Source organism: Streptopelia decaocto (assembly GCF_964273445.1).
Source record: "Streptopelia decaocto genome assembly, chromosome: 8".
NCBI lineage: Eukaryota > Metazoa > Chordata > Aves > Columbiformes > Columbidae > Streptopelia > Streptopelia decaocto.
In genome coordinates, this window is record NC_138662.1 from 16,437,502 (window position 1) to 16,465,449 (window position 27,948).

General features: G+C 37.6%; 1 protein-coding gene across 3 annotated transcripts in view; it reads left to right on the forward strand.

Moving 5' to 3' along the window:
- Positions 1–27,948, forward strand: part of FHIT (fragile histidine triad diadenosine triphosphatase) — a 542,931-nt gene that overhangs the window by 123,614 nt on the left and 391,369 nt on the right. For 2 of the 3 annotated variants that reach the window (XM_082059674.1, XM_082059675.1), the window contains exon 3: positions 17,626–17,747. In XM_082059674.1, coding sequence (XP_081915800.1) covers positions 17,648–17,747 — 100 coding nt within the window. In that variant the 5' untranslated portion in view covers positions 17,626–17,647. Of the gene's footprint in view, positions 1–17,625; positions 17,831–27,948 lie in introns of all 3 variants that reach the window. The other variant, XM_082059676.1, reaches the window with a different exon arrangement.

Here is a 27,948-nt window from a genome sequence, read left to right on the forward strand (position 1 = left end):
TTCCATCAATAGAAGCTTTTATACCTCTGTTTTTCTGGATTGTGAAGATCGATGTTTGGAAATGTATATTCCTGGCTTGTAGCTGCTTTTGCACTCAAGACACTTCTCAAGCTTCCCTTCAGTAAGTGAGATAGATGGAGTTCCGTGCACTTTTGCAAAGTATATTTTCTAATTGATTTGTTGTGTTTGTCTTGCTTGAATATTCTCCAATATATCCACCCGATTTAAAAAATAATAAATCTTTGAATGAGGCCCTATTCCAGCTGTAGCTGTACTGGTGCCAAATACAGAAAGTAGTTTAACATCCATTTGGGTGCATGTTCAGGGATGATGCTGAACGTTTGCTGCACTTCCCATGAGATGAATTTCCACAGCTCGTCATTCATGCATTTCTTAGTCATCGGTGTTCTTTGGAACGGGTTTACATTCTTCCGTTCATTATGTATCTTTCACTACTCATCTAAGCCAAGTTAGTTAATTTTTTTTTTAATCAATCTGACCTAATTTCTGTTTATGACTTTCTTTGAGCTTGCAACATGTTCTTAAACACCACCTGAATTTATACACCTCAAGTCGCTTGCTCTCAGCTGACTATTATAATGAACAATTTATACTGTTTTATTATTCAGGTTTCCATAATTGCTTACTTTATGAATGTTTACTTAGTTTACTGTTACTTTTTTGTTCTCTTGCAATGTGGATAGTTTTGTTTTGTATGTCTGAATCTTTACTTACAATTTTGGGGAAGGGGTAAGCAAAGGCAAGATGGTGAGGTTTTCTAAGTGGTCTTCCAAAAACTATGCTATAATATTCCTATTTTTTTTTTTAGTCTAGGATTAGTACATCTATGTACTTCTTTGACTATAGATTGTCACATTTGCTTCCATTTCGTAGTAACTTTTGAACAGAAATGTGTGCAAATATATGCAAATGCAAAGTGCTGTTAAAAGTTGGGCTGCATTTGGGATGTTGGTGTTGTCAGGTGCTAGAAGACCGTAGAATCCCATGGATTCTAGAGTGGAAACAGTAAATGTTTGGTGGAACTGGTGTGGATGCTGAAAGGCTCAATTTCCTGTTCAAATGTTAGAAATAATCATAAGAAAATTTGTATCATGCTTGTCCTTATGCACAGAGGTTGCATTGCTTAGAGGAAATATTTGTCTATATTCCATAGAAAAAAGCAGGTTTTATTGACCAAGGAAATTAGTCTGGTATAGTCTAATTTGTTTCTGTTGTAAAGTATGTATTCGATTTTGATAGACGAATAGGTTTGGAGGTGTATAGTTTAAAGAAAATATTAATGATTTGTCCTAAGTGTTTTTTGACACTATAAATAATCTAGAAATTTGTTTATAATTTCTGAGAAGCCATGTCTGTTAGGTAAAGTATTCCGGTGTTTTGATTTGGAATAGAGATTTTGAGATACAAGTTGACAGATTGAATACCAAAACAATACTATCTCTATATGGTGAATTTGAGTGTAAGATTGATAACAGTCATCATCATATGATTATACGTCCTCACTTGAATTATTGCCTGAGGAGAAACTGTTCCTGGGTCATCTTTGGTACAAAAGGATACCAACTTTTTCATATAGAGCACATTTTTTTTTTTCCCTTCCCAACTGATGTGACTGCAAAAAAATCTGCTTTGGTTTGTTCTTCTTTGTATACTAATATTTTCTGCTATAAAACGAATGTAAAATGTGCTAGCTGTAACAGTGAAAGAGTGTACATGCTGCTGAAAGTTAATCAGGTGACACAGAAAATTAACTAGTATCATCTTAGGGTTACTTTTGTTTGCAGAAATCACTCTTTGCCCTGAATAGGTAGTTCAGATTATGTAAATAGATGAGTTAATGGAATAAATTAGAAGGGGATTAGTAGTAGATGCTCTTTATTCATCAGAGGAATGGCAGAGAGCTGTATCTACCACTTAGGAATTAAATTTTCCGGTTCCCATGTTATTTCATATTATTTTGGTATACTCCTGGTGAAAGAACAGGATGAATCTTGAGTACCTGTTCTTGAATGGAAAAGGTATATCCATTTATAATCCACTTTTTATTCCTCAAGTTTAAGGAACTTTATTAAAATAAGTTAAATCTGGGTCACATACTAGTTTCGCATATGGGAGATCCATACCATTGACTGCAGAAATAGGCAAATAGGCTATAAATTCTTTCCAACAGTAAAATAAATTATGGACAATTTACCTAGTTTAACTTCATATAAGTGAAGTTGCACTAAACAATAGTGGAGCAGACTAGATCTACAATATTCATGTGATAAGGAGGATTTCTGAGAATGTATCTTGAGTCTAGTGTGAATTTCTCCTTCCTGTTGAAAAAGAGTTGGTTTGTTTTTAGTAAATTAAACCAAAATAAACATAGAAATTAATTTAAAAACAGTGTTGATTCAGAAATAGTTAAGGATGGCAACACTTATATTTAATGCATTCTATAATTGTATGTAAATCCATATTGCACTTATGCTTACCTGGTTATTTACATATTATATGCACTATAGTATAATAGCTTTAAACGCCTTGAAATGCAAACTGCTGCTGAGGTTTGATTGCCGATTTGAGATACTTCACTTGTGTTTGGAAAATAAATTCCTCTGGGGAAATCAATATTTGTCATGTCAGATTTCATACGTACGTTTGTTGGGAGACAGGGTTCCCGCTGGGGCAGGGCTGATCATTCGTATGCTACTGTATTAGCAAGATGTGTTTGCAGAATAAAGGATTGCTTAGTCCAGATTCAATCATCCTGCTCTCTTTTGCCTTTTTCCTGAACACCCAGTACCAGGGTGGGTAAATTTTACATTCTGAACTTCAGAAAATAATAGCTCTGGCTCCTGCTGCCTTGGCTGGTTTCCTGTGTACCCAATAAACGTTTGACTGTCTGTATTTGAGTTCTGGAGGGAGAGGGAATACCAGTGCATGGGACTGTAACTAGCTGGAGAAACATGCTTTATTGACGTTTTTTCTCCAACGTAGAAATAATGACAAAATGTATGCAATAGAACTTTAGCCTTTTATAACATGTCGTGTTGTTGAGTGGTGTATACATGTGTGCACCAAATGTTAGTAAAATAACTCACATACTAGTCATATGCTCTGATTTGTCTTTAGAATTCTCCGATGAGGTATGATGCTCGAAATTATTAATAATATATATAACCATAAATATTCATCATAAATGTATTTATTCTTTAGAGAAAAAGCAAATTTAGCCAGCTTCTCTCTATGGACATGTAGAAATTGGAGAATAGAAGTTTGCTGTGTCCAGTAAATAATCTCACTATCGATCTGAGAGGGGTTGGCACAAGCACGGTTCCCTCACTGTGCCTTTCAGAAGGTAAATCTGCTCCAAAATGGGATCATTGCATTCTGTTTGCCCCCATGCACAGAACTACAAGTGTTCACTATGGGGGAATGCGGCTGCTCCCCACACCGGTTTTGAGTTTCAAATCACATTTCAAGAGTTGCAGTTGCTTCAGGGAGCTCTTGTTAGAGTAGGCTGGAAGGTGTTAGCTCGTTTTAAAGACTTCTCGTTTCCTGGATAAATCTTTGCCATCTCAAGATCTCAGAGCTTAGATTTCTCAGCTACATTTTCCTTTTTTTCCTGTGACCAGATATGTGACCCTGCACTTCACTACATTCTAACAGATTTAAAATAAACCTTTTCTAAGTTAGTGAAAGAAAATTAGAAATTTTTCGGGGAAATCCCTTGCTAGATAGCACATCTGTCAGTGCATTTCAAGCTGGAGTAATTTTCATCAGCTTCCATCAGCAGTTTTGTTCAAAACTCAAATAAAATGTTTGCTAAAGGCAAATACAATTATTTTAGGACATATCTCAAACTTCGATCGAGTACCAAATATTGCACTATTGAAACTGTAATGTCCCAACTTATATCAACAATGAAGTAGTTAAATAAAAAACTAAAAGAAGCATCTGAAATTATGCACAATAGCATGAAAATCTCTGGAGATGTTCTGTAAGCAAAGTGAAACAGAAATGACTACCCTCTCAAGTGCTGATAATACGCAGAGAAGTTTGTCTTCATCACTAGCTGAAAATGTGGCATATCACTATGTAAATTTGATTTTAGTCCTAATTAAATATTTAAAAGATGTTGGCTTTGTATTGCCCTTTTATGAAGGAGGAGTATCCTAGGTACATCATCTTCTGAGTTCATATTACTATAAAAAAATGTTATAAATGTCTAAGATCTGTTGACAAAGTGTGGTGAAGTTGATGTTGAAGAAAGAATGTCTTATATGTAGTCTCTAGAGACATACTTTAGCTGGAATAGAATAGATTTCACTTATCTTGATGATATTTAAGACCATTGATAATATTACAACGATAAAAATAGTTAAGACAATATTAGTTTCTTAAGGGTTTGTACAGTTAGTCTTTGGAAAATACATTTTTCCAGATGATCAGAGAAAATGTGATCACTTTCAAATGTGTTAGTCTGCAAAAATTTGGTTTTAACTCAAATACACTATGCAATTTCAATAGTTGAGCTCTAGTAAACTCCTTGCAGGATCTGGTTCTGATCTTCTCTTGCTGGGTGTAACTCTTCTTGCTTCCAATGAGCAACATACATGTCAGCTAAATGAAATTAGAACTGGAAAACATCCGGCTTCCTAGAGTCTGCTGCTGGGTCAGATGGCAGGACTCTCTGTCAGAGGGTGGTCACAACGGTGTCCGACTGGAGAAGGACTTGCATATAAACCCTCACAAGATCAACCATCACCTGCTCCTAAAAGGTGCAGAGGGGCTGTTTTTGCAAAAGGAAGAGAACACTGAAGAACACATTGGGGAGATGCTATTTCTCCTTGGTTCCCATCTAGCTGAATTTCTGCCTGATATATTTTCACAGGAACTAGCAAAGAGAACATGTCAGCTGCTGTTATTGTTGAGAATTAAAATTGTATGCCTTTGATAAAAACTGAAAGGACACTCTCCTGATATATTTTCCCTTCCCAGGTGTCTTATAGTAATACATAGTAAGTGTTAACAGAAGTAGCAGTTGGACCATTTCAAGCAATTGAACAGAAAATTCAGTAGAAGCCCTGCTGAATTTACCAAGTCCAGGCAAGCTTCATATTTTATTTTTCTAATGGAATTTTTTTAAACCAAGCTTTGTTCATTACCACTTGCGCATGGAAATCAAAGATTCACAATGGATCCTTTGTATATAAATATTACATGTGCAAACTGCATGGAGAGAACGTTATTAAGAATGCAAAAGCAAGCAATCGAGAGAAGAGGGTGTTAACATTAAGGCTGGCATTGCAACCTAAATTCAGCTTCTGTTATGCATATGTATTATGATGAAGTCTTTAACTGTAAGAACATATAATACTTTTCCAGAAGACTCCTTCCTTACTCGGTATACAAGATGGACAGTAGTCAATGAGCAACTATTCAAGATGTTGTTTTATCCGCAGTGTTTGGTATATGACCATAAGCCTTGTTTACAGCACATTGTTAAGACTCTGTTCAGAAGTCAGAATTATTAATTTCCTCGTAGGCTTTTCTGTACTGCTCATCACTACTGTGTCCAAGTTCTTCACAGGTCTTAAATTAAATTTATCTCCACAAAACCCCAGTGAGGGATGCAGTATTATCTCTGTTTTACAGATGGGGGAACTGACAGAGATTAAGGTCAGAAAAATTCACCAAATTTGGATGCACATTTTAAGACATAAGATCGTATTTTTAGAGCCCTTCAGGTAATATAAGTACATACTGCGTTCAGAAAAGAGCATTATCTACATCAGCTTCAGGTGTGTTTTTCTTGTGTCTAGCCAGGTATCTCCCCCAGCATCTCAAGTGAGTCAACTGAAAATGTACATGGCACCACTGAGTGCTGAGGAGAAGTTTATATTTGATACTTTCTGTGGTATCACACAGGAACTCTGAGCTTTTCCTGAAAGAGGCAAAACTTCAGTGAATCACCTGCAGAAAACAGGCAGTGGGTCCTGTTGAAAACTCTAGTATATTACTTTATTATTAAAGACTGTGGAACTGGAAGGCTCCTGTACCTGTAGAAAGTTGGGAGGTTTTGTCCTGGCTATGAAGTGCACATGCATAAGCCAATACATGTCTTATAACAGCAAGAGAAAATTAATTATTTAGTAGTTTCAGTCGAAGTCTGTTTTGTTTACAGTTGTAACTGTTTCCAGGTTGCTTCGAACCAGCTATTCCCAGAGCTTTATGGTGTTGCTGTGGCATTACTTACAGAACAACTGCTCGCTGTTGAGGAAAAAATGGAAGTTAGTGAGAACTTTGCTTGATTAGGGATAATTACCTACAGAGTAGCTTGTGTAGTACATGTATTTCATGTAACTGACCTTTGAAATAATAAAGATCAGGCAAATTACATCCGTTATTTAGGAGGTGCAGTGATAGTCCAAAGTTTTCATGAGAAATAAACAATTTATGCCCACTTTGTGTAAAATATTTGATACTGGTACTCAGGCAGTGAGGGCTGTAAGTAAAGGGCTGTGGAACTGAGCTAGCAGTAGGTTTTATGAGTGATCTGTCCAGTGGAAACCAGTGCAGTCTTAGGAATTTACAAATAAACCAGAGCTTCAGCTTTGACAAATGCCAGCCAAGTTCTTGAACCTACAGAGGGATCTCCAGTTGCACTCTCTGCCAGTTTGCTGTACTTCAGCCTAAACGTTCATCCTGCAGATTGTAGATTAAGATTTAATCATGTCTATAGATTCCTAATTACTCATGAATATCTTATTAGAAAGCCTTGCTGGCAAGGAACTCCAAAGCACTTTCAGTAGATTATACAGAAATTTGTTCCAGAATTAGTTGCAGAACAGTCATCTGGCACCCAATTCTTGTTTAAAATGTTATCAGGTTTACTGACAAATGAGAGCATAATACTGTCTCACTTCTTCCAATTCACCGTGTGCCCATAAATGTTTTTTTAATCTTGAAAACTTAAAAGCAGTAACACTAAAAGATTTTTTTGTTGATGCCTGAAGTGATGCAGAATTGGAAAGGAAGGCAGAAATACAGCAAAAACACACAAAATTATTTGCTTGGTTTATGGCTTGATTGTGTGACTCATACAATTGTGTATGGTGAGACTGGGTCAAAAAATAATCATATAGGCTGTTGTCTGAAAGGAATGAAAATAGAGAACCTTAGTGTAGTTACAGATAGATTAAAAAGCACATTTTTTCAGAATACTTCGCAGTCATTAAGTAAAAAGCAAACTGGAGAATGATGTGCATATACAATTAAATGTTCTAATTACTACATGCTATGGCATACTTATGACATAAGACCATTGAAATAATACACTTGTAGGAATTATGTGCACTTAATATTTTACCTTTGCTTAAAGAAACGTTTTAAGCAGTCCTTAATATTTTACCAAAGCAGATGCATGCTGGCATGAGAAAATGCAGGTTTAAACCCTTTACCACAATATCTTCCCCTCTGGTTTTGACCTGTCTGTATTTCTGCTGCGAGTATGACAGCGAAGAGAATACCTTATTACATTTATATTTTTCAAATTTGACTTGAAGAATATTGAAAAGATTACCTTTGACTTCTCTTGCTTGTGTAAATTAATCAAAGGAGAAAATGCTGGAGTGTTGTTAATTCCTGATTCGGAAAGTAACCTATTGAAGCTAGGAAACTATTTGATACATTTTAGCAGTTAATTTGCAAAGAGCTCATGTCTAAGGTGGTAAAAGACTCATAAAGAAAGCAATTTAAGGTGGACATCTTTAAATATGAAGTGTGCTTGGGAAATGAATGCAACACTGATGGCTATTTCAGCAGGTGGCATAGTAGTCATTGCCCTAATCTAGATAAGGCTTTTTCTGTAGCATTGTGATGCTGCACAGAAATTATTATACTCTGTTATTCCAATTTGCGTGCCTAAGTTTCACTACTGTTATGTCAGGAGACCCCACTACAGCCTGTTCTCCAAAGTGCAGACAGTTTAATACAGGGAAATGTAGTGATATTTCCTAGAAAACATGAAAAACAAATTCTCCCAGCATGATTGTGGCCATGGCCACGTTCCAAGCAAAATGGACAAGCACTGCACTGACCATTTTTTCATAAGCATCTGTCACCTATGTTGTGAGGTTGGTGTCTAGTAAGGGCTCTAGCAAACCTCAGCTTGGCTTTAGACAAGGAAATTTGGCTCCTTTGGTGGTGAAGGGAGGTATTCAGGTTTTATTGCTGAAATCTAACCCTAAATCTACTAACAGTAGTATCTTACTGGACTAAATCTAATGCTTGTGTGTATTAGATAACAGGAACTGCAAGCCACTTTTTTCAGCAGAAAATATCTTACGAAAAGGGGTAACACAGTAAATACATGTATTTTGATACAACTGTATGTTATGGTTTAACCTCAGACCGCAGCTTCGACTGCAGTAGCCGCCTGCTCACTCCTCTCCACCCTCTGAGTGGGAGCTGTTTTCGCAATTTTCTTTCCACCATTGTTTTCATGCAGTTTGCAGTCCCACTGGTTTAAATGGAAGCAGTAAGAAAAAGTCATGCACGATTGCATTTTGCCAGTGACCACTGTATAAACATTTAGAAAAAAAAATGATCCAATTTCAACATTAGAACAGCACTTCATCTTTTAATTGCATAGTATATGATTAGATATGTATGTGCACTGTGCTGGTTATATAGTTAGACTGTACAGTTTAACAATCCATTTTTGTCCAGTGGCCTTGATCTGCTTATCATGATGGGAGCGTGTTGTTCCTCCCAAGTGTTGTTTGGCAGCATCCCATGCAGAAACTTCAGTTTATCCCCAGCACTGCTGGGAGTCTTGGGTGGGGGGAAGAGATGTGGGAGAGATGGGACACGAATCCTTTGAAACGAGGCTTCATTAATTCTAGTGCTGGTGGAACAACCTGATTTGAATGCCGTTATTTTGGAGAGCACTTACATATATAAGGTGGTAAAGTGAAAGCTAATTGGATGTCTTAAAGATTCCAAAATCAAGTATTAGTCATATAGGCGCTGTACATAAATGTAAAGTATGCATTGTCTGGCATTTTTATATATAAATGTAAATCTGACAATAAGTTTTTATACAAATGACTCTTTATATGCCTGAGGAATTGTTAGGTAAAGTGCAGCATCTGCATTTTCCTCTAAATGTTTGTTACCTGTATTAATTCAGCAAGATGCTTGTGGAGACACCTGTATATCACAGGAATTGCTTCAAATGTAACAAATTCTAGTATTACAGAGGGAAAATGACACTCTAACGTTAATACATTGCATTTAGAATGAAATTAAGTATGATAATGCTAATCCCAGACTTGTTCTTACTGTTTGTGTCTGACTGTGTCTGGAAACTCACCACGCAACATCTCTTGTTCATCGCACACTTATTTTTGTCTGGACTTGTGCTGAGTTGTGTGGGCCACCCCTTTCCACAGCACACCCTGTGTTCTCTCTCTGTCTGATCCTGCTTGTGTTTGTACCATCACAGAATTTTGGGAAGAGCCATTTCTGTCTTCTCCCCATGGACTCCTTGAATCTTTTCACCTAGCTCCCTGCAGCTTTTCTTCTGCAACTCTATTTGTCTCATCTCTTCTGTCCAATACTGTAGATGTCCAAATTGCATTCACTCGAAGGAAATAGTAAGCCACTTCAGGGAAGACTTAGTCTTGGTGTGTATTTCTAAAGCCTATAAAGTGACTTTATGTAGTGCTATATAAGTAATAGATTAGAATGCTAAAACACGACAGCTTTTTCTTCTCTCTGCATTTTGAAAGCTGCCTTTTTCCACTGGAGGGTGTAGCAAAAGAACATTCAAAGTTGTTCCGTCATGTCAGTTTGTAGCCTCAAAAGCAATGAGTTTTTGTGCATGTGCCAGTCTCTATAGTGACCTTCCTCCCCCATCTCTACCTTTGCCACGGTAGAGTTTTCCTTATATATCTCAAGAAACGTCGCAATCTTTTATTATTCTTCTAGCATGTAATGCAGCCCTAGGTAGCCACCCTAGATAAAAGAATTTTCACAGTATAATTTCTGCCATTTACTGCGTACTGTGCAGCATTTTTTATAATTTTTCCTTTTCTGCCTTTCACTTTTCTGCTTTAAAGAATGGCATGATTGATATTAATATTTTTGCCTGATAAAAAAGTATTTTCCCTTGATCTTAGTGTTGGTACTACATTATTCAGTGTTCCTTCTTAATAAAAACCAATGCTTGTTGCATTACTCACGATAGATATTACAACACTTAAGGTCTCATTCATCACAGTGACTTGCAGAGGCAAACCCAAAACCCTGATTTCTCCATGAATCAGGATAACAGCCATGGTGAATGCAAGTGATTAAACAATGTTTAAAATGAAATGTCTATGGGGTTTTCTTTGTTTGTGTCATGCAGGGTTTTCTTTTTGTTTGTTTGGGTTTGTCTTTTTTCTTCTGGGAGATTAACACTAGGGAAAGATTTCTGAACATAATTTATTTTATCGAATATGTATGCTTGTATGTATTTTGCTCTTTCTGTAGAAGTCAGTGAAGTGCTGAACCTGTTGATTGTATTCCATTTCGTAGAATATCTTCCTCAAAAACACTGATACAGTACATGGATTAAGAAAAGTTCCTAGTTATCGCACCTTGGATTCGCATAATCTTCTTGGATAACAGTGGAAGGAGGAATCATAACTTGGATCATCTCTGCTAATATGAGGAATAATGGGCACAGCTGTCTAGCAGAGAAGGTTGTGAAGCTCTAGATCAAGTCCTGGGATTCTGTTTGAAAGATGTGTTCTGTGATATTCCGGTGTATTTAGTTCACACTTACGTATTTTGGCATAAAATGGACATCAACCAACGCCAGTATAATGCAAGATAGGAATTTTATTTTGTGTTAGTCATCATAAAAATTTTTTGCAAAAAAGTCAAGTTGTAGGTACACCTGGGGTGTCAAAACAGGAAAAAAAGCCACAAAAAACCCCCCCAAAAAAACAAACCAAAAAACCCCAAACCAAAACAGCAAATGAAAAACAAAAAAAAACAAAAACCAACAAACCAAACAAACAACCCCCCCAAATCCTATTATATACAAAATTTGAGCTGTTACCTGAGCACAGAGGCAAACAATGAGCTGCTGCCGGAATTATTTTCTCGGTATGGTTAACTGCTGCGTGAGTCATCTTCTAGTGAACACAGTTAGATACGGACAGTTGCCGGGTGCAGTGTGCATCTAGTGCTTTCACGTCTCTTCTAAGCCTTCATTTTTCTTTAAGTTTAAAGGATTATACAGTTCTTTTGCCCCTACAAACCTTTTCATTTGTTGTGTGTAACTTTGTACTCTTTACCGGGATAGTAAGGAACAAACACTTGAGCCTAATTTGTATTCTGAAATGTTTGCTATAGAAATGAATTTGACGACTAAATCTACACCATTTAAAAATATTTATGCTCTGTACATGTAAATGGATGGTATAGCCCATTTCATGTCTAGCTTGATTCTGGAATGTTGATTAACTTATCAATGTTGCGATTTCTTTAAGGTGTTGCTACAGAGCTGTTCATTTTCATTGAGGTGTCTGTATCCTTCTTGGTCAGCAAAGACTTGAGTGTGTGCAGGTTTTAATTGTGTTATTTTGGAAGTTGTGGGGGTTTTTTGGGGAGTGGGCAGACTGGGGTTTTAGGTTTGTTTTGTTGGTGGTTTTTTGCGTTTGTTTTTATTATTATTATTTTTTTTTTTAAGTACTGTAAAAGGCATGACAATGACAGACCTGATAACTAGGAGAGAGGAAACTGAGGACAGACTTTATATTCATGTGCCTGTGTGTGCCCACAAATTAGTTTACTATGTACAGTAGATAAGCTGTTAAATGCCTGAAAAGGAATTATTTTGAAAAAAAAAATGATAAAGTTTATTTTTAAAATAAATAAACAGGAGATAAAAGAACCCAAACAGATGAAGATCTAAAGGGGTCAGCAGGAAGATGTTTTAGTAGCATGTAAGGCTCTGCTTAAAATTTAACTTGTCTATACTGGCATTTAGAATGGATCTGAGTTTCCATCAAGCCTCTCTCAGGTTTCTGCTCACTATGCTGTTAATATTAACTGGAGGGTGCTGTGCTCAGAGTTGGGTGCTGCTTGGTCCATAAGCTCCGTGTAGGCACATCCCTGGGTCTGCTGGTGTAACCCAAAAGCTTCAAACGGGCGGAGAAGGGACCATTCTCATGGTGGCCACAGTCGTGCCCTGGGACAATCTGCTGTAACGTCAATACCAGCGCTCCCAGGTGCAACACTGAGAGCAGAAAGGAAAAATCCTGTCCCGGAGGGGCTGGGAAAAGCTGCTGCAGCGGGGCTGCAAGGGGCAGGCAGTGGGGCTGCGACTACGCATCACACACATCGAGGTGCTCAGGTACTATGCAACAGACCACAGTCTATTTTAATTTTAAGTGTAGATAATTTAGCTTGATTGACCATGCTAAGAAAATGGCAATATACTTAAGCAGTAATAATTTTGATTTTTTCCTCTCTGCTAGATTAAGCAGGGGAAGCCACATGTAGTGAATTCAAGTCCATCATAATCTGTGCATGATGTGAGAAATCGGTCCTTGTCAACACAACCAGGACTGGTTGCATGCATCATATTTAATGGGCTTTCTGTTCGGTAGCTTCTGTGGGTGGTGAAAATGTAAAATAATCCACACGAGCTTCTTCCTTCAGCGCCATGCAGAGCATTAAATACTGTCCCCATGGAGAGAATCTAGGCTATGGCTGTCAAAGATACTCGAGCACCTTTTCTAGTTTTGTAATTCTTCTTGGCTTTTTCAGAACAGACATAGCAGTAGCATGATTTATTTTGGCTCACCGAGAGGGTTTTTTTTTAATTAGAGGCCATTTTCTGAAATGGGAAGAACTCAAAATATGTATTTAAATCTTGTACAAGGGTGGGAGTGAAGGATGTTGAGAGATGAAGCTGCTCTAGGGATAAAGGGCTAGTAGAACAACTGAGTGATTTTTAGAATAAAATGATTTCTTTTTGTGTTTTTAAGTATTCTTTGATCAAAATGACAAATCCTGGCTGGTAGGAACAAGAATATTCATTGCTTCGTGCTCGGGTTAAATAAGTGATATTCTGAATTGCGTGGTTTTCATTCTCACAAAGTGGCAGTGAAGGGAAGGAATGAGTAAAAATAACAAAGCATGAAGAGAGAGGAGGTGGCATGCAGGGCAGTTCTTTATTGGATATCGCTTCCTGAACATGGTAGAGAATTGAGATGTCTAAGCAGGAATATCACTTTCCACATAGTCAGACATTTTAGAGGGAAAAACGCCCAATATGCATTTAAGGATATAGTTTTGTAGGATAAAGGGCAATGGATATTGTAGGTTAAAAAGATGATGGAAAAATCTGAAGTTAACCATAAACATAATTTACTGGAGAGTTACTTTGTTCCCTTGACTGTGGTGTGTGACAGAAGTTGTCTTGCTGAATTTTAAAAAAACACAAAGATTTTTTCATAAGACCTTAAAAAAAGAAATCAACTAAGCTGTATTCTTTTGCCACAAAAATTTGCAGTTTTCACAGTGAAACCAAGTACCAGAACCAGTGTGGTGAAATGAATGAACAGATGACATTAATATGGTGAAATGACAAACTTTAAAAATTAAGAATACACCTCAAATTGTTTCCACAACTTAACTTACATTAGCACAGGGAGATAATGGTATTGTAATTGGTTTTCTTATAGATACGCTTTTTAAGTTAGCAGCCCATTTTGCATTATCTTGTGTTCTCCCCTTACAGCAGATTTGTGGCTTCCCTGGAACAGCACTTGCGTGATTGCTCAGCAAAAGCCTTGAGCTTGGCTCCCAGCGGGTGGTGATCTCAACACCTTGTTGTTAAGGATGAGCAATTGTATGATAAAATAAAAGGACGTTTTGGAGTACCGGCACCATCTCAATTAAGCATCCAACGGGGAGGTGTGTGGAGGCAGAAAGCCTTGAAGAATTAGCGCTGTCAGTCCTTATGATCATACGGAGAAACTGCCCGTGGGACTCCAGGCTGTTGGTCTGACTGCAGAGATGACATGTAACAAGCAGGTTCTTATCTTGATGTCCTCAGGACCTGTCTTTAGGTGAACCTTATCTTCTGTTCAGAGTTCTCCCTGTGTATTTGATACCAACGATTCTACAGCTTCTGCTATTTAAAAAACAAAGCACAAGATAAATGCCCTAGTCCCCAAAATGAAATAAACTAGGAGAATGGAGACCTGTATTCAGATTTCCTCTCAAAAATACATTAAATATAGGAGAAGTATTTATATAAGCTCAGCAAATGCAATGTGCTGCTTCTTGAAATTTTACAAAACTGTAGTAATGTTTGAAAATCTATCAACATTTTTCTTAATTGTAGCACTCCTATTTTTCAGATTGTAAGGAAGAATGCCAGTGTAATTTTGTTGTTTTTTTTTCTAGTAAATGTTATACAGATTTGAGATCTGTTGTGGCTATAAAATTGCTATGTTAGCCTTTAACACTGTATTCCCACCTACAATGGCAGGAACACAGCTTGAAGGAAATTTAATTAGGAAAATGAGGCAGACGAAATAGGCACTGTAATGTATATGTGCAATATGAAGAAGAGTAAATACACTTTTCATCTGAATAGTCAGAATAGAAACTGTGTTAAACTGGGCTGAAATTTTCTTTGATCAGAAATGGATTTCTTTCATTTTCTAAGATTACTATGTAATTGTCCTCCTTATTACTGGGATTAGAAACACTACTATCATTAAAGAAGAAACATCTTTCACCAACTATATTTAGTTTCTGTTTTAGCTGGCAGTGACCTCCTCATTATATAAAAAACAGAAATCCCTGGAGGAACAGACTTAGTGGGGTGATTCCAATCAGGTGGGAAACCTTGTGCACGCACTATTTGCATCTGGTGACCTGCACGCACCTGTGCTCTATTGATTCCTGCTTGTTTACAGGCCATTCAAGCAATAAGCAGGTAGAATTCAGATAACTGTAAACTTGCTTTGCTGGTAGCAGTTTCCTGCCTCGCTGCGCTCTGGAATATTCCAGCCTCGCTGCAGCGTGTTGCTGCACAGCCACAGATTTTTTCTGTTGTACCCATTACTCATTTCCCTAATGTATTTCTTAGCATTTGTATTAGTTCTGAGCACAGACGATCATGCTTTACAGAAAAATGTGGAAGATCACTAGGGCAGAAAACAGCTTAAGTAATATAAAATAGATGATGAATAATTGTTTAAGAAAAAAATTCCCATAATCCCCTTTCAGAATTGGGGAGAGTAGCACTGGGAAGTCTGCAGTGTTACCTAGCACAACCAATAGAACTGACACGCTTGTTCAAAAAACACACGCTATATTTGGTCAGAATCAAGAGACTGAAATACATTATTCAGGTATGTTGTTGTATAGTAAGCAAATACAGAAGGTTTTAATACATATATTAATTCTATGCATGAGATTAAAAATGTTCTCATAATTCTGGGTCAACCCAGTTGGGCTGTACCCTGATCCTTCAAACTATTGCTTAGGGAGATGTGAGGCCAGTGCTTTAGCTTCACTGATCCTTCCTGGACTTTAACAAGATGACAGTGAAATAACTAATGATGCATGTGGTAGGTTTATTATGAATACATGGTATAATTAACCTAAATTCTGTGGTGCACAGAATCTATGTTGGTTCTGTGTTTAAGTGCGATCAGTTATCAGTAGCCTGGAAAACAGAATAAGAAATTAGCAGTAGTGCTTTTTGGTCTGTAGTACTGCTGGATGCAACGGCTGCTGTGGTGGTACGTTTGTTTTTCCAAATACTGGAGATACTAGCTTACGGTTTCATCACTGGATGGTAGTACTGGCTATTTAACGTGTTTCCTTTATCAGCAACGTGTCCTTCATTGTGAAGACAATCATGTCTCTTTATCCTATCATACAAAAACATTCTTGCCTGTTTTAATGAGAATGAGAAACCCCCAGAGGGGTGTTGCTGATGGACTGCTTAAGAGAAATTAGGAAGATTGGTTCAAGTTCCTAATAATTACTTTTTTCCAGACATCAGCACAAGATAGCAGGTGTTTCCTCTGGTAAGCAATTCTTCTAGGAGCTAAAGAGACTTGATTTTTTTTGTGCTGTCAAGTTTCAGTATTAATATATGGTAAGGGACACATCTTCTTAGGCACTTAATCTTCTGTTGACTTTATGGGAAAAGAAATAATTACAGAGCTCTTTCAGATCTTTGAAACAGGGATGGTTAATGTCTCCACTCTTCTGTGGTCTGCTCAAGCATATCCTTTAATCAGTGTTTTTCAGAAATAAAATAAGACATGGTGCCATCTTAGACAATGTTTTTTAGTTGAACGTGTATTCATCTGACTGGTTACTATACCTTATACTACATTTTTCTGGTATAAAACCTGATTAGATGCATCTGCTCTCCTTATTCTAATTTAGTTAAGTTCTTTTGTGGAATCAGATTGCTGAAAAAGTCAGAACATCCTTCCAAAGAAGCAGCACTTCTGAAAGACACTTTCAAAGTGTGCGCACTTAGGGAGGGTTGTTATATGTACTTTTTGTTGGAGCACATAAAAGGAGTCAAACCTTAAACTGGCATAAATCTTTTAGATTAAGAACCATGATTTGGTCTTACTAAACACAGTAGGCTTGCAGGAAAAGCAGAAAAAGACCCTACATGACTTGAACAGTATCTTTCCCCATCTGAAGCAGCTTATAAAACTGAATTTTCTGATTTGTTACTTGGTTCAAGCAAGGTAATGTTAATGTAATGCATTCGATGTGTCTGAAGTATTGTGTCGCATGTAATTCTTCCTTACTTCTTATTTTACCCTGCAGCACCTTGGATATTTCTGATTGAATTAAATACTTCAAATACTCTAGGGCTTAAAGAACTAAAATAGACCCAGTTAGGATTGTGCCTTAGTTATTTAAGCAGGATTTTCATCCTCACCAGGAAGAGATAAATTTTAGTGAATGAATGTGGAAATCTTTGGCCTTCTTTGCATAAGAGAAAATGGTGCGCACAACTCATGATCATCTTCACATTTCAGTTGCTCAAACTAGAAAGCATGGATGGAAAATTACTAAATATGCTTTCCTTAATTTGTCAGTATTTCTTCAGTTGAGATATTTAGTGGAGACATTGATTTAGAAAATGTAGTGGTTTTTTTTTTTTTCCCCCTAAGTTCTGCGTGCATTGATTTGCATCGTGGCAAAGGGCATCTGAAATACCATTCATGCATCTCCTCGCATACATGACTTAAATGTATACAGTGCAGAATAAATGAAAATGGGAAGGGGAAATTACATTATTTGCCTAGAATTTTGTAGCCCTACCAATATGATGAGAAAAGGGTTGAAGAAGTTATATGTAAAATTTTTGTTTTGGAAATAAGCCCTTTTCCACCAGCCCTTCAAAGAAGTGAAAAACCTCACCAACCTTTCCAGTGCCTTGGTGAGCCTGGGAGGCACTTTCTTTCAGAAGCTGCCTAGACAATTTGGTTGTCTTATTCCTGTTGTTTGGAAAGGAAAAGTCAACACCTTAATTTTCTTAACTATTGTCTCTTTCAGACCCTGAAGATTGGCCTTTATCATGCTGAGATTCGGGCAGCACCTCATCAAGCCGTCCGTGGTCTTCCTGAAGACAGAGCTCTCCTTCGCCCTCGTGAACCGCAAGCCGGTGGTCCCAGGCCGTATCCTTTTGAGCAGCATCTCGGCGATGGGCACCCACGCTCGTGGGAAAAGCCTGAGGAGCTCGGGGCACTTCAAAGGCCAGGTAGGATGCTACGGGGTTTATTCTGAAATCAGGCAGGGGAACGTAATACGCTTGATCAGTGTTGCAGAACTGCCGAAAACAGTTGCTTAGCAACTGTGACCTTAGAGGTGAATTTCTATTGACCTTTTCGCCACAGAGGATGTATAAACAGCCAGGTGCTACTAAAAGCATTTTAAAGTGTATCTGAGGTGGTACTGTTTAAATTTCATATTATGCTAAATAACACATCCTGCTTCTCTTTTAATAATGTCACTTATTTTTAGATGTGGTAACTTCTTTATGGAGAATTTTCAACTTCTCCTAGCTAGATGTACACAATTTATCAAATGACAGCAGAGTCCTGTTTGAAGGCTCTTATTTTTTTGGGGCAGATTGTTTCAATTAATTTAGGTAGGCATGGATTAAATAAACCATCTGTATAGTGTACACATTTCCTGAGGAAAAATAGGAGCCTCATGTCTTAAGTAAAATTCTCAGTTTAGAAACTGTTTAGGAACTTGATTCTGCAGGATGCTAAATATACCTATTTGGTGTATTTTGTGGCATGTTATTTTCCACTCAAAACTCTGCTACTGTGTAACTTGTGCTGATTTCAGTGGTGTCAGGTGGAACATTTCAGAAATACTCAAGAAAGATCATTTCCATAGAGGTCCATGGTGAACTTTTAATAGGAACTCAGGCAATGCCTGTATGTATTTTGGTAAAAGAAGAAAGTCAGCTGGAGTTTGTGGAAAACTTTCTTGTTCTTCTGTAGTTTTATGTTGTTTCTTTCATAATTTAATGTGTAATTTAAAATTTAGTAACCTTTCATATAGTATTTAAACCCATAAATGTGTCTCTTCTGAAATATGAAACCTTCCTCTCTTCCAGTCACTTTGGTAGGTTATCATTGTTCAATGTAGAACTCGTCTCTATGCCCGCTTTGAATGGTGTCTGTTTGTACCAGAAATCAGATCATTTGGTTATAAATGCATGGCAAAGCTGCATAGACTTTATGGAAACTTTAAAAATGTTACTATCTCACCAGTATGTTCTAACAAATGAAATGAACAGTTCTTCTCAACTTCCAGTTTCTGAAGTATCTGTTATAAATCAATGAGATTTACAAACTTGTTGGCAAAACAAAAACCAACCAAACAAACCCCAACAACAAAACACCATACCAAGACAAACCACAACCCAAAAAACCAAAACCCACAACCCAAACAACCAAACAAAAACCCCTCTGCTTTTTCAACACTCCCTAAAGATGAGTCCATGTGAGATGCAGAGCCTGTAAATGCTGAGCAGTTTGTTGGTATATATGCATTCGCCAGATCAGAGAGTAAATAAAATATTATTTCTACTGTGTGGAAGTTTTAAAAACAATAGTTAATGACTTTTTTCAATTAATCAGTGAACAATTGCATCTGTTGTTAAAAGTAAAGCCTTGTTTCAGATGAAAGATACTTGTTTTTAAGTTCTGTGAGCACCTAGTAATGACAATTTAAGCAGCCTATAAAACTTAATTATTACAAGCTTCTTTCCTTCTTAAATAATTAAAGATTTTAAACTCTAGGTTATAGTTATTGCTGTCTGTTTGGCAAATACATTTATTTGCTCAAGTTTAGCTTTGTTATCCCATAATGAGTATTGCAGCATATTTTATACTGTCACATTGTTTTAATAGCTCGTGTGTTGTAATATATAATGTAGTCTTTGTTTCTTCATTGAATAAGTGTTCAGGTAATAAAAACCCAACCCTTGCCTTTTCTCATTACAAGAAGAAAAGATTAGAAAAGATCTTGATGCAAAGGCTAGAATACAGTAGGTAAAATAGAGCAATTTGCAGTTGTAAGCCCTTAAAATGTCTCTATAATGCAGCATTCATCTTGAGACCTGGCAGTAACAAGTGTATTTTCTTTGTTTTATTGCAATAATTGTATCTGCCTTGTCTTTGGCACACTTGTGACATTCCTTTTCATTTTTTTTTTCCGTAGAAAATAAAATATTAATGTGTGTGAATTAGAGAGACAAAGGAAATCAGTTTGAAAGCCAGCTCACTCCAGGTGGTGGCTTTAATTAACTGGTAGGGTTGAAATTCCATCCTGAAACAGAACATTGGATTGGAGTTGTGAATTTGCTGTAATATTTTGAAAATTAAGATATACTCTGGAAAAAAAAAATCATTCAAAATGGTCTTGTGGAGTTCAGCGTTCATGATCTGAGCAATGCCAAAGCACGCTTGTTCTGTTAGCACGTTACAAGGTTTTATTTCTTTCCAGCCGCCAATCTTGTGAATTCAGTTTGACACTTGAAAGTCAAACCGTGCTAATAGTAACCAAGAGGAGGAAAGGTGAGGAAAGAGTTCCCTGTTCTAGGGAAAGCTGCCTCGGTTGCCGCAGCGTCAGAGTCGTGTCTGTTGGGTGCACCCAATGTTCATTAACTTGGGAACCTGTTTGTTATGGGATCCCTTTGAGGGAAGGTGTGATTGCAGATGCTTGAATAGGAAGTCACTGGGATCTTACTGCTGAGTAAGGGATGTCTGGTATTCAGCTGCAGTCTGTAACCAGCAGGTCAGGGAGGTTGTCCTCCGCCTCTACTCTGCCCTTTGTGAGGCCACATCTGGAGTGCTGCATCCAGTTATGGGCTCCCCAGCTTAAGAATGATAAGGAATTACTTGAGGCAGTCCAGGGGCAGGCTAAGAAGATGATGAGGGGCCTAGAGCACCCTTCTTATGAGGAGAGACTGAGAGAGCTGGGTCTGTTCAGCCTGGAGAAGAGAAGCTGAGAGGGCATCTCATCAATGTTTATAAATATCTCTAGGATGGGTGTCAAGAGGATGGACTAGACTTTTGTCAGTGGTGCCCAATGACAGGATGAGGGGCAATGGGCACAGACTGAAATGTAGGAGTTTGTGGCTCCCTTGAACAACCATGCAGTTGTTTTAAAGGTGGCTGGAATAGTGCAGGGATATGTCTGTAGTCAATAAATACATTGTTTCTGTCACAGAAAAGGCACAAGATGAACTGAATCAGTTCATGTGACCAGCATGAGCTGAATTTCTACTCGTCTTCTTAAATTATTTCCTTCAGAGCCTTGCTGCTTCCATAGTTCAGCGCAGAACTGTAGTGTCATTTTCAAGAAAATTCATCTGCTCCTTGACAGGGATTTTTTTTTCTCTTTAATATGGTAATAAATACTTTGTGAATGACCTACCATTTAATTGGAGTTTTCCCAGCCATACGCCATAGCTTTACGTGGTTTTGCTCTCATCTTCAAAAAATAACTAGTTTTTTCATCACTGCCTTTCTCATTCCATTGTACAGGGTACTTGCTTTCATCTTGTGTTAAACATGAAGAATGAATCTGAACATTAGTAGAATGCATTTGGGGACTAGGACTTTTATTATAAGTAAAATTATTCATTTGTTATGTCCAATTTTTTTTTAGCAGACAAGGTATTGATCTTTGGATTTGTGTTCGGGATGCCAGAAGAAGAACTAGCACAAAAGGAACACAGCAACATTTGTAAATTGATTGAATGCAATATGTAATGACAGAGACAAACATCAGATCTATGGCAATACTATATTATGCAAAGCATTTTTCAGCAGTTTATTGAGTCGGTTATTAAAAAGAACAGGCTTTCCAGCTGGGAACAATGACCTGACAGTTTTTATGACAGAGCAACTTAATAGAAATTTCTGGGGGACAGTGTGGCTCCTTCAATAAGTGCGTATGCATGTGTGTGTGTAATAAATTAAAATAAACACTTTACAATTAGTTTTCATCTGGGTTTGGTTATGAAAACATTTTTTCCTTTAAAAAAGAGAAAAAATAGAAAAATAAAGAAGATACTGTTCAACTGCTATATAGTGAATTTTGCTGGACTATTTGGTATTGCTATTTCCATAGAGATCCAGTGTTTTTCACCAGAAAATATTCTGGTTGCAGGGAATAGGCCATATATAAAAACCCGAAGCATGTGACATTTCTGGCAGCTTCATTGCTGTATGAAGTTAATGGTCATTATTTGTTGCCGAGACAATGTGCTGCACTGTGAGTTACTGCAGCTTGTTCCTTTTATTAATGAGCAGAGAAAACATTAGCTGAACCAGATGCTCCTTCAAAGAAGTGATAACACCCGAAGCTGCAGTGTAATTGTTCTGGGTCTGTTGCATGGGTGGGATGGGATCCAGGGTCACGCAATGTAAGAACAGCATCTGCTTTCCTGGACGATTTTTCTGTGAGCATCCCTGTCAGAATTGCTCTATCACTTGAGTCTGACATATTCTGTATTACCACAAATGATTGCTGCTTTTCTTACAGGATTTGCAGTTAGAAAGAAATAATCCTTTTGATTAATATTATTTGTTTACGTATTTTAAAAGTAATTTTTAGTTTAGTTGCAGTCATGACAGAATTTAATTGAAGACAGCACACCGGCTCTGGAAAGAACAGCAGTGTTCTCTCACAAGTTTGGTTGATAACCATGGTGTTTAGCATGTATGTGAAATTTTAATTCTTCATAAAGTTACAGAGCTGCTGTTTATGGTGATCAAGTTAGTTTGTACATTGCACATTTATCACATCTGGATGGATGCCACATAATTATGAATTTTATGAGTTTTAGCCTAAACAAGTGTTAATATGTGCCATAAAACTAAGATTTAGAAAATAAAATTCAGTTATATTGCAGAATATGTAAATTTGTATTTACATATTGCAATAACTGCACTGTTACAGCTACACATTATGCATATCGAACCCCATAGGAAAGTACTTTTTAGTGCTTGTTAGAGAAGCTTTGTCTGCATTACTATTATTAGTCTGCTCTAGCACAGTGCTAAGGAGCAGTCATGGGCCTTTTAGCTCTTTAGCAAAGAGCTGGAAATAAGGAGTTGTGGTAAAGACTTTGTAACCTAAATGTGATTCTGGAGATAGCAAGTGGATCATATGGAGCCAGAAAATGTTGTTTGGTACAATGAGGAGTGAACTACTTGTATGAATTACTCAAGATGTCTAGTACTCTAGAAGAAGAGAGTACTAGGAAGAGGATCAACCTTTGCTGGTGTAGAAAAGAAATCCTGAATGGGAAGAACAGATATAAGTGATGGCTCTTGTATGAAAATGAGGGGTAGGTATAGAGTTTATTTCTTCAGCAGGATTGCAGAAGAGATTCAGACTTGTTTTCTGTATTGTTGGTATTAGGTAAATTCTTTCTGAGATATTATACCAAAGCTGTTGGGCATTAGTGGAAAGTCTCAAGATTTTATTTCGTCAGATCCCAAATAGAGCTGTTCAATGACTCTTCCTTACAGAGGAATCCTGATCCCTCATGTATGACTTATTAATGTTGTAATGTTTACTTGCATAAATGAGAGAAAGAAAAAATGTTCCTGTGCTTAATAATTTTTAGCTAAATTAAACTGTTGTACAGAGGATAAGGAGTGGGACTGCACCCTTGGCAGCAGCAAGCAGTAGATCAGCTTCACTGTGTTCTCAATCTGCCATCTGGGAGAAGGTCCTCAAACAGCCCAAGGAATGACTGATCTGCCCTGCTCTGTGTATGCAAACTGCTGGAATTTAGTGGTGATAGAGAGGCCAGTTAATTATTGCAGGGCTGGAGTCATTTTGTTTGCAGTCTACAAACAAAGGGATGGTGTTTGACTCGCATTAAGAAATGCTGCTTCTGAAGAGAATAGATTCAGGGCTCTGTGCACAAAAGCTTGTCTGTCCGTCTTATTTGTGGGGATGGAGTTCAACTGTATAATTTGGTCTGATAAAAATTATTTCTCTCCCTTCAAATCTTGTCTTGCTTGAAAGGTGCTCACTGTTGAAGAAGAATATACTTCAGAAGGATTTACTTATTCTGTTTGCGTTGTTATAGTTGCATTAATATAATGGTGTTGATGAAAATCCCATTCTAAATGCTTTGTGCCAGTATTTTAAATAGAAAAGAAAAAAGGAAAGTAATGAAATCAAAGGTACTTCTTGCTGATTTGCAAATGGAGTAAGCTAAAGACTAAATTACTCATTCAGCAGATTAGTGATAAGACTTTCTTAGATTGTGGCACAACCTACATTGGAAGAGGTATTAAAAAAGCCATATTAAGGCCCTGTCTGGGAGAGGCCAGCAGCTCTGAGATTGGAGCCTGGTGCATCTTACCAAATACCTGAGTAAAACCCAAACTCAACAGCCACAAATGCACAATAGAGAACACATACAAAGGAGGTGTTTGCTGCCATTGTAATTTTGCCACTACAGAAAATTTAAGTAACTGCGTCAAGAGCAGGTAGCCACGTGCTTTGCATTCAATTACCACGACCTTTATAAAATAAAGGAATATAAATATTTTTTTTTTTTCCCTCCTTAGCACATAACTTGATTTAAATTCAGCTTTTAAAATTCTTTTAAGTAGTTTCTGGCTAATGGAGGAGGTGACAGTTACAAGCCGTTCCTGTTACAGTTTGTGCATGTCTAGGACCTTTTGTCCCCAACATGGCCATCAGAATATGATCTGCAGCACACACACAGTTAACTGAGTCTGGGCAAGGTATTGCATGGCTTGCTCTTATGGCAGAATATAATTAAAAGAGATGATTGGAATACATGGTTATTCATAATAGATGTCACACAATTACCATAAGTAATGCAATACATGCAAAATCTCCATTTGCAATGAAAATAGATTTACTGGAAAGTCAATTGGAAGTTTCATTTATTGCTTATTGTTTCTAGCATATTGGAATATTTTGTGCTATTCCTTGTAATACAACTATGTATTTTCTTCAAGTACTTATTTTTGAGAAGCATCTGACATGAATTTCCTGTTGCAAATAGTAAGTGCAGATCTAGTGGTACAACGTTAAACTGCCGTCTCTTCTGTTTGCTGTGCAGAGCCTAATATATAGTATTTTTCTGTTGAAACACACATTAATATTCCTTAGTGTACCATAATTGTAATGCAAAGAAGATATTTCATAATTTCAGAGGTAATCATCTTGTGCTCCTTATATTTAAAGGACCCCTGTCATGGTTTAACCCCAGTCAACAACTGAGCACCACACAGCCACTTACTCACTTTGCACCAGTGGGATGGGGAAGAGAATTGGATGGGTAAAGGTGAGGAAAATTTGTGGATTGAGATAAAGACACTTTAATGGGTAAAACAAAAGCTGTGTGTGCAAGGGAAGCAAAATGAAAAATGTGTTAGCTAATTCCCATTGTCGGGCAGGTGTTGAGCTGTCTCCAGGAATGCAGGGTTCCATTGCATGCAATGGTTAATTGGGAAAACAAATGCCATCACTTCAAACACGTCTGCCCCCTTTTCTCTTCCCCCAGCTTTATATACTGAACATGACATCATATGGGATGGGATGTCCCTTTGGTCAGCTGTCCCGGCTGTGTCCCTTCCCAAATTCTTGTGCACCCCCAGCCCACTCATTGGTAGGATGGTGTGAGAATTGGAAAAGGCCTTGGCGCTGTGTAAGTGCTGTTCAGCCATAACTAAAACATTGAGTTATCAACACTCTTTTCAGCACAAATCCAAAACGCAGCCCTAAACAAGCTACTAGGAAGAAAATTAACGCCATCCCAGACAAAACCAGTACAACCTCCAACAGTGAAGAAGGGAAAGGAGGACATGCTGCATACACGAAAAATAAGAAGAAATGCTCTCTAAACATGCAGAAATTAAGGAATAGTGCGCTGTAGTGTGTCATCCTAGTACCTTCTCCAAGGCATGAAGAGTAATAAATAATGCCGTAGCCTAATCTCTTCAGACTACCTGGTGTAGATGTCAGCCCTTTGAGGGTAAATCAAATTTGTTGTATTCCTCCTGTTAATGCAGACACAGAGGTCTGAATGGAGTCCAGTCACTACTATGGCTTTCTTCAAAATCAACTTGAAACTGTTCACAAAATGGGTATTTTAACACGGTTCCTTTACTCTGAAAGCACAACTAGACTTCTGGATACTTGTACAAAATAACTGAGTTTTGAGTTGCAAGGCCCCAGCTCTTTTGGGCTTCACCTTTGCTGGCATCTGTTGTTTTCTAGGCAGGACAAAGTCCTTCCCTCCCTCTTTCCCTCCTCTCCACCCCTGTAGCACAGTTAACTTATGCCCGGTGCTGTGCTTTCCTCCTCTGCCTGCTTGGGAAGGCAGCTCATATGGTCTCTCCCACTTTGCTGTGTGCCCAAAGCTGCTGTTTTGTTCCTTCATTTGTTTAGGAAACGCTTTCTTCTGTGCATTTGCACTGGCAGGTGAGACTGTCACAGGCAGGGATTCCAAGTGGCCCTGCGATTGCTTTGCGGAGCTTCAGCTGAGGGTCAGCACCTTCTCTGAGCAAGGTAATTGGGTAAATTATATTTTAGTAAATTGTCTCATGTAAAGTTAGATATCAACACAGCAGACAATCGAGGCTTTGTTGTAAAATGAGGCTACAGTAGGAAACAGAGTGCATAATTCATTCGTACAGATGTATTTCACTTTATCATTCATACCATGTGTAGGTTTCTGAGGTTGCACAACTATGTAGTCTGCTATTCATTTGCTAATGTATTTTACTTTTTGCTGCTACTTGTAACCTGCTGACTTGTACTGTTTCTGATCAAAACATATAAACCTCAGCACCTCTCAGAGTGAGCTCTCTTGAGCAGATGTTCATGTTGTACAATAGAAGCTGAAAATTCCCCTGCTGCATCCCCTTCCTCTTCAGTTTAACATCATCCAGCATTCAAATGACTGACCTCTCTACTGAAGCTGCCTAGGAGCAGTTGGTTTTAGTTCAGGATTTATTATCTTTATCAGGTAATAATTGGGACTGCATTGAGATGACCTCATTGCTGTGTGTTTCATAAAATTGGAAATTGTATGCAACAAATATGAGTTTAAGTAGGTGAGTTTGGAAGTTCTGCTTTTTATGCAGTCTGGTCTGGTGAATTTCATGTTACTGAATATTTTGATATGATACGTGTGTGTATGTAGAAATGAAACTATTTATGAATGAAATTAACAAATGTTTCATTTTGTGCTTCTGTATTTCTTATCCTGTCACTCCCAGCTAGAATTTGTGTGCTTGCAAGGAAAGAATACATGACACAGGTTATAGATTGATATTATGCCATAGAAATTGACAGTGCCAGTAGAAATGCAAAGGCCCCTTCTGTGCAATAGTTGGATTGCTGTTGTGCCCACACATTCCACACAAGTTAATCCATTTTTCCCAGTGTGTGTATGTGATGAGGTAGAAGGCAATGATGTGCAGTGCAGCTTTAACTGTTTTCTCAGATCCTCCTTGATGTTTAACCATCACATTGATGGTACCTGAATGAATTTAACTTGGTACCTCAGCTAAAGTGTTGTCCATAGGGGATTATTTTAGATTGCTTACAAGAGATCAGAGCAAAGAAGATAATCTGATTTGATGGTTGTGTTTTGTCACGATTGAAAAGGCACAGAGAGATGCTCTATTTGTCTTTTTAAATAATGAAAGTTGAATCAGGATTGTCATCTGATCTGTCAAAGGATTCAGCAGCAATAACTATCTTCCATCTCATTACTTCCCCTTCCCTTTTGAAACCTTTTAATCTTTACAAGATAAATTGTTAACTGTTGTAGATCTTAAGTGTTTGTTGTGCGCAGCTGCTGCACAACTTAAGGATACGTACTCAGTTTTAAAATCTCTTCACTGAATTGGTGAGATTATATCATTCTCAGTTGTCATACATATCCTATGTCCCTTATCCCTGCCAATTTGAGGAGAAAAATAATTACTTACCACATCCAATAATGTTTTTAATGATGGCTAAGGTTTTTTTTAAGCCATATGTTAGATTTTCAAAGCCACTGTTGAGATGATGAGTGACTCCTGTGGTAACTGTTTCCACTTGTGGCAAGGGAAAGGCAGTTTCATTAACTTCAAAAAGATGAGTATTTGTCCTTCTTTAAGCAAGATGTGTGTTCCTGTTATACTTGATGCTGTGCGAGTGGATCAGTAGTCACAGATAGTTGTCCATTTCTGTGCACAAAGGGTAGAAGATAGCCTAAGACACTCTTAAACCTACGGAATGTAGAATATTTTCCAGTTTGAATCCAGATATTTAGGAACATGTGACCTTTACAAACGCGTATTT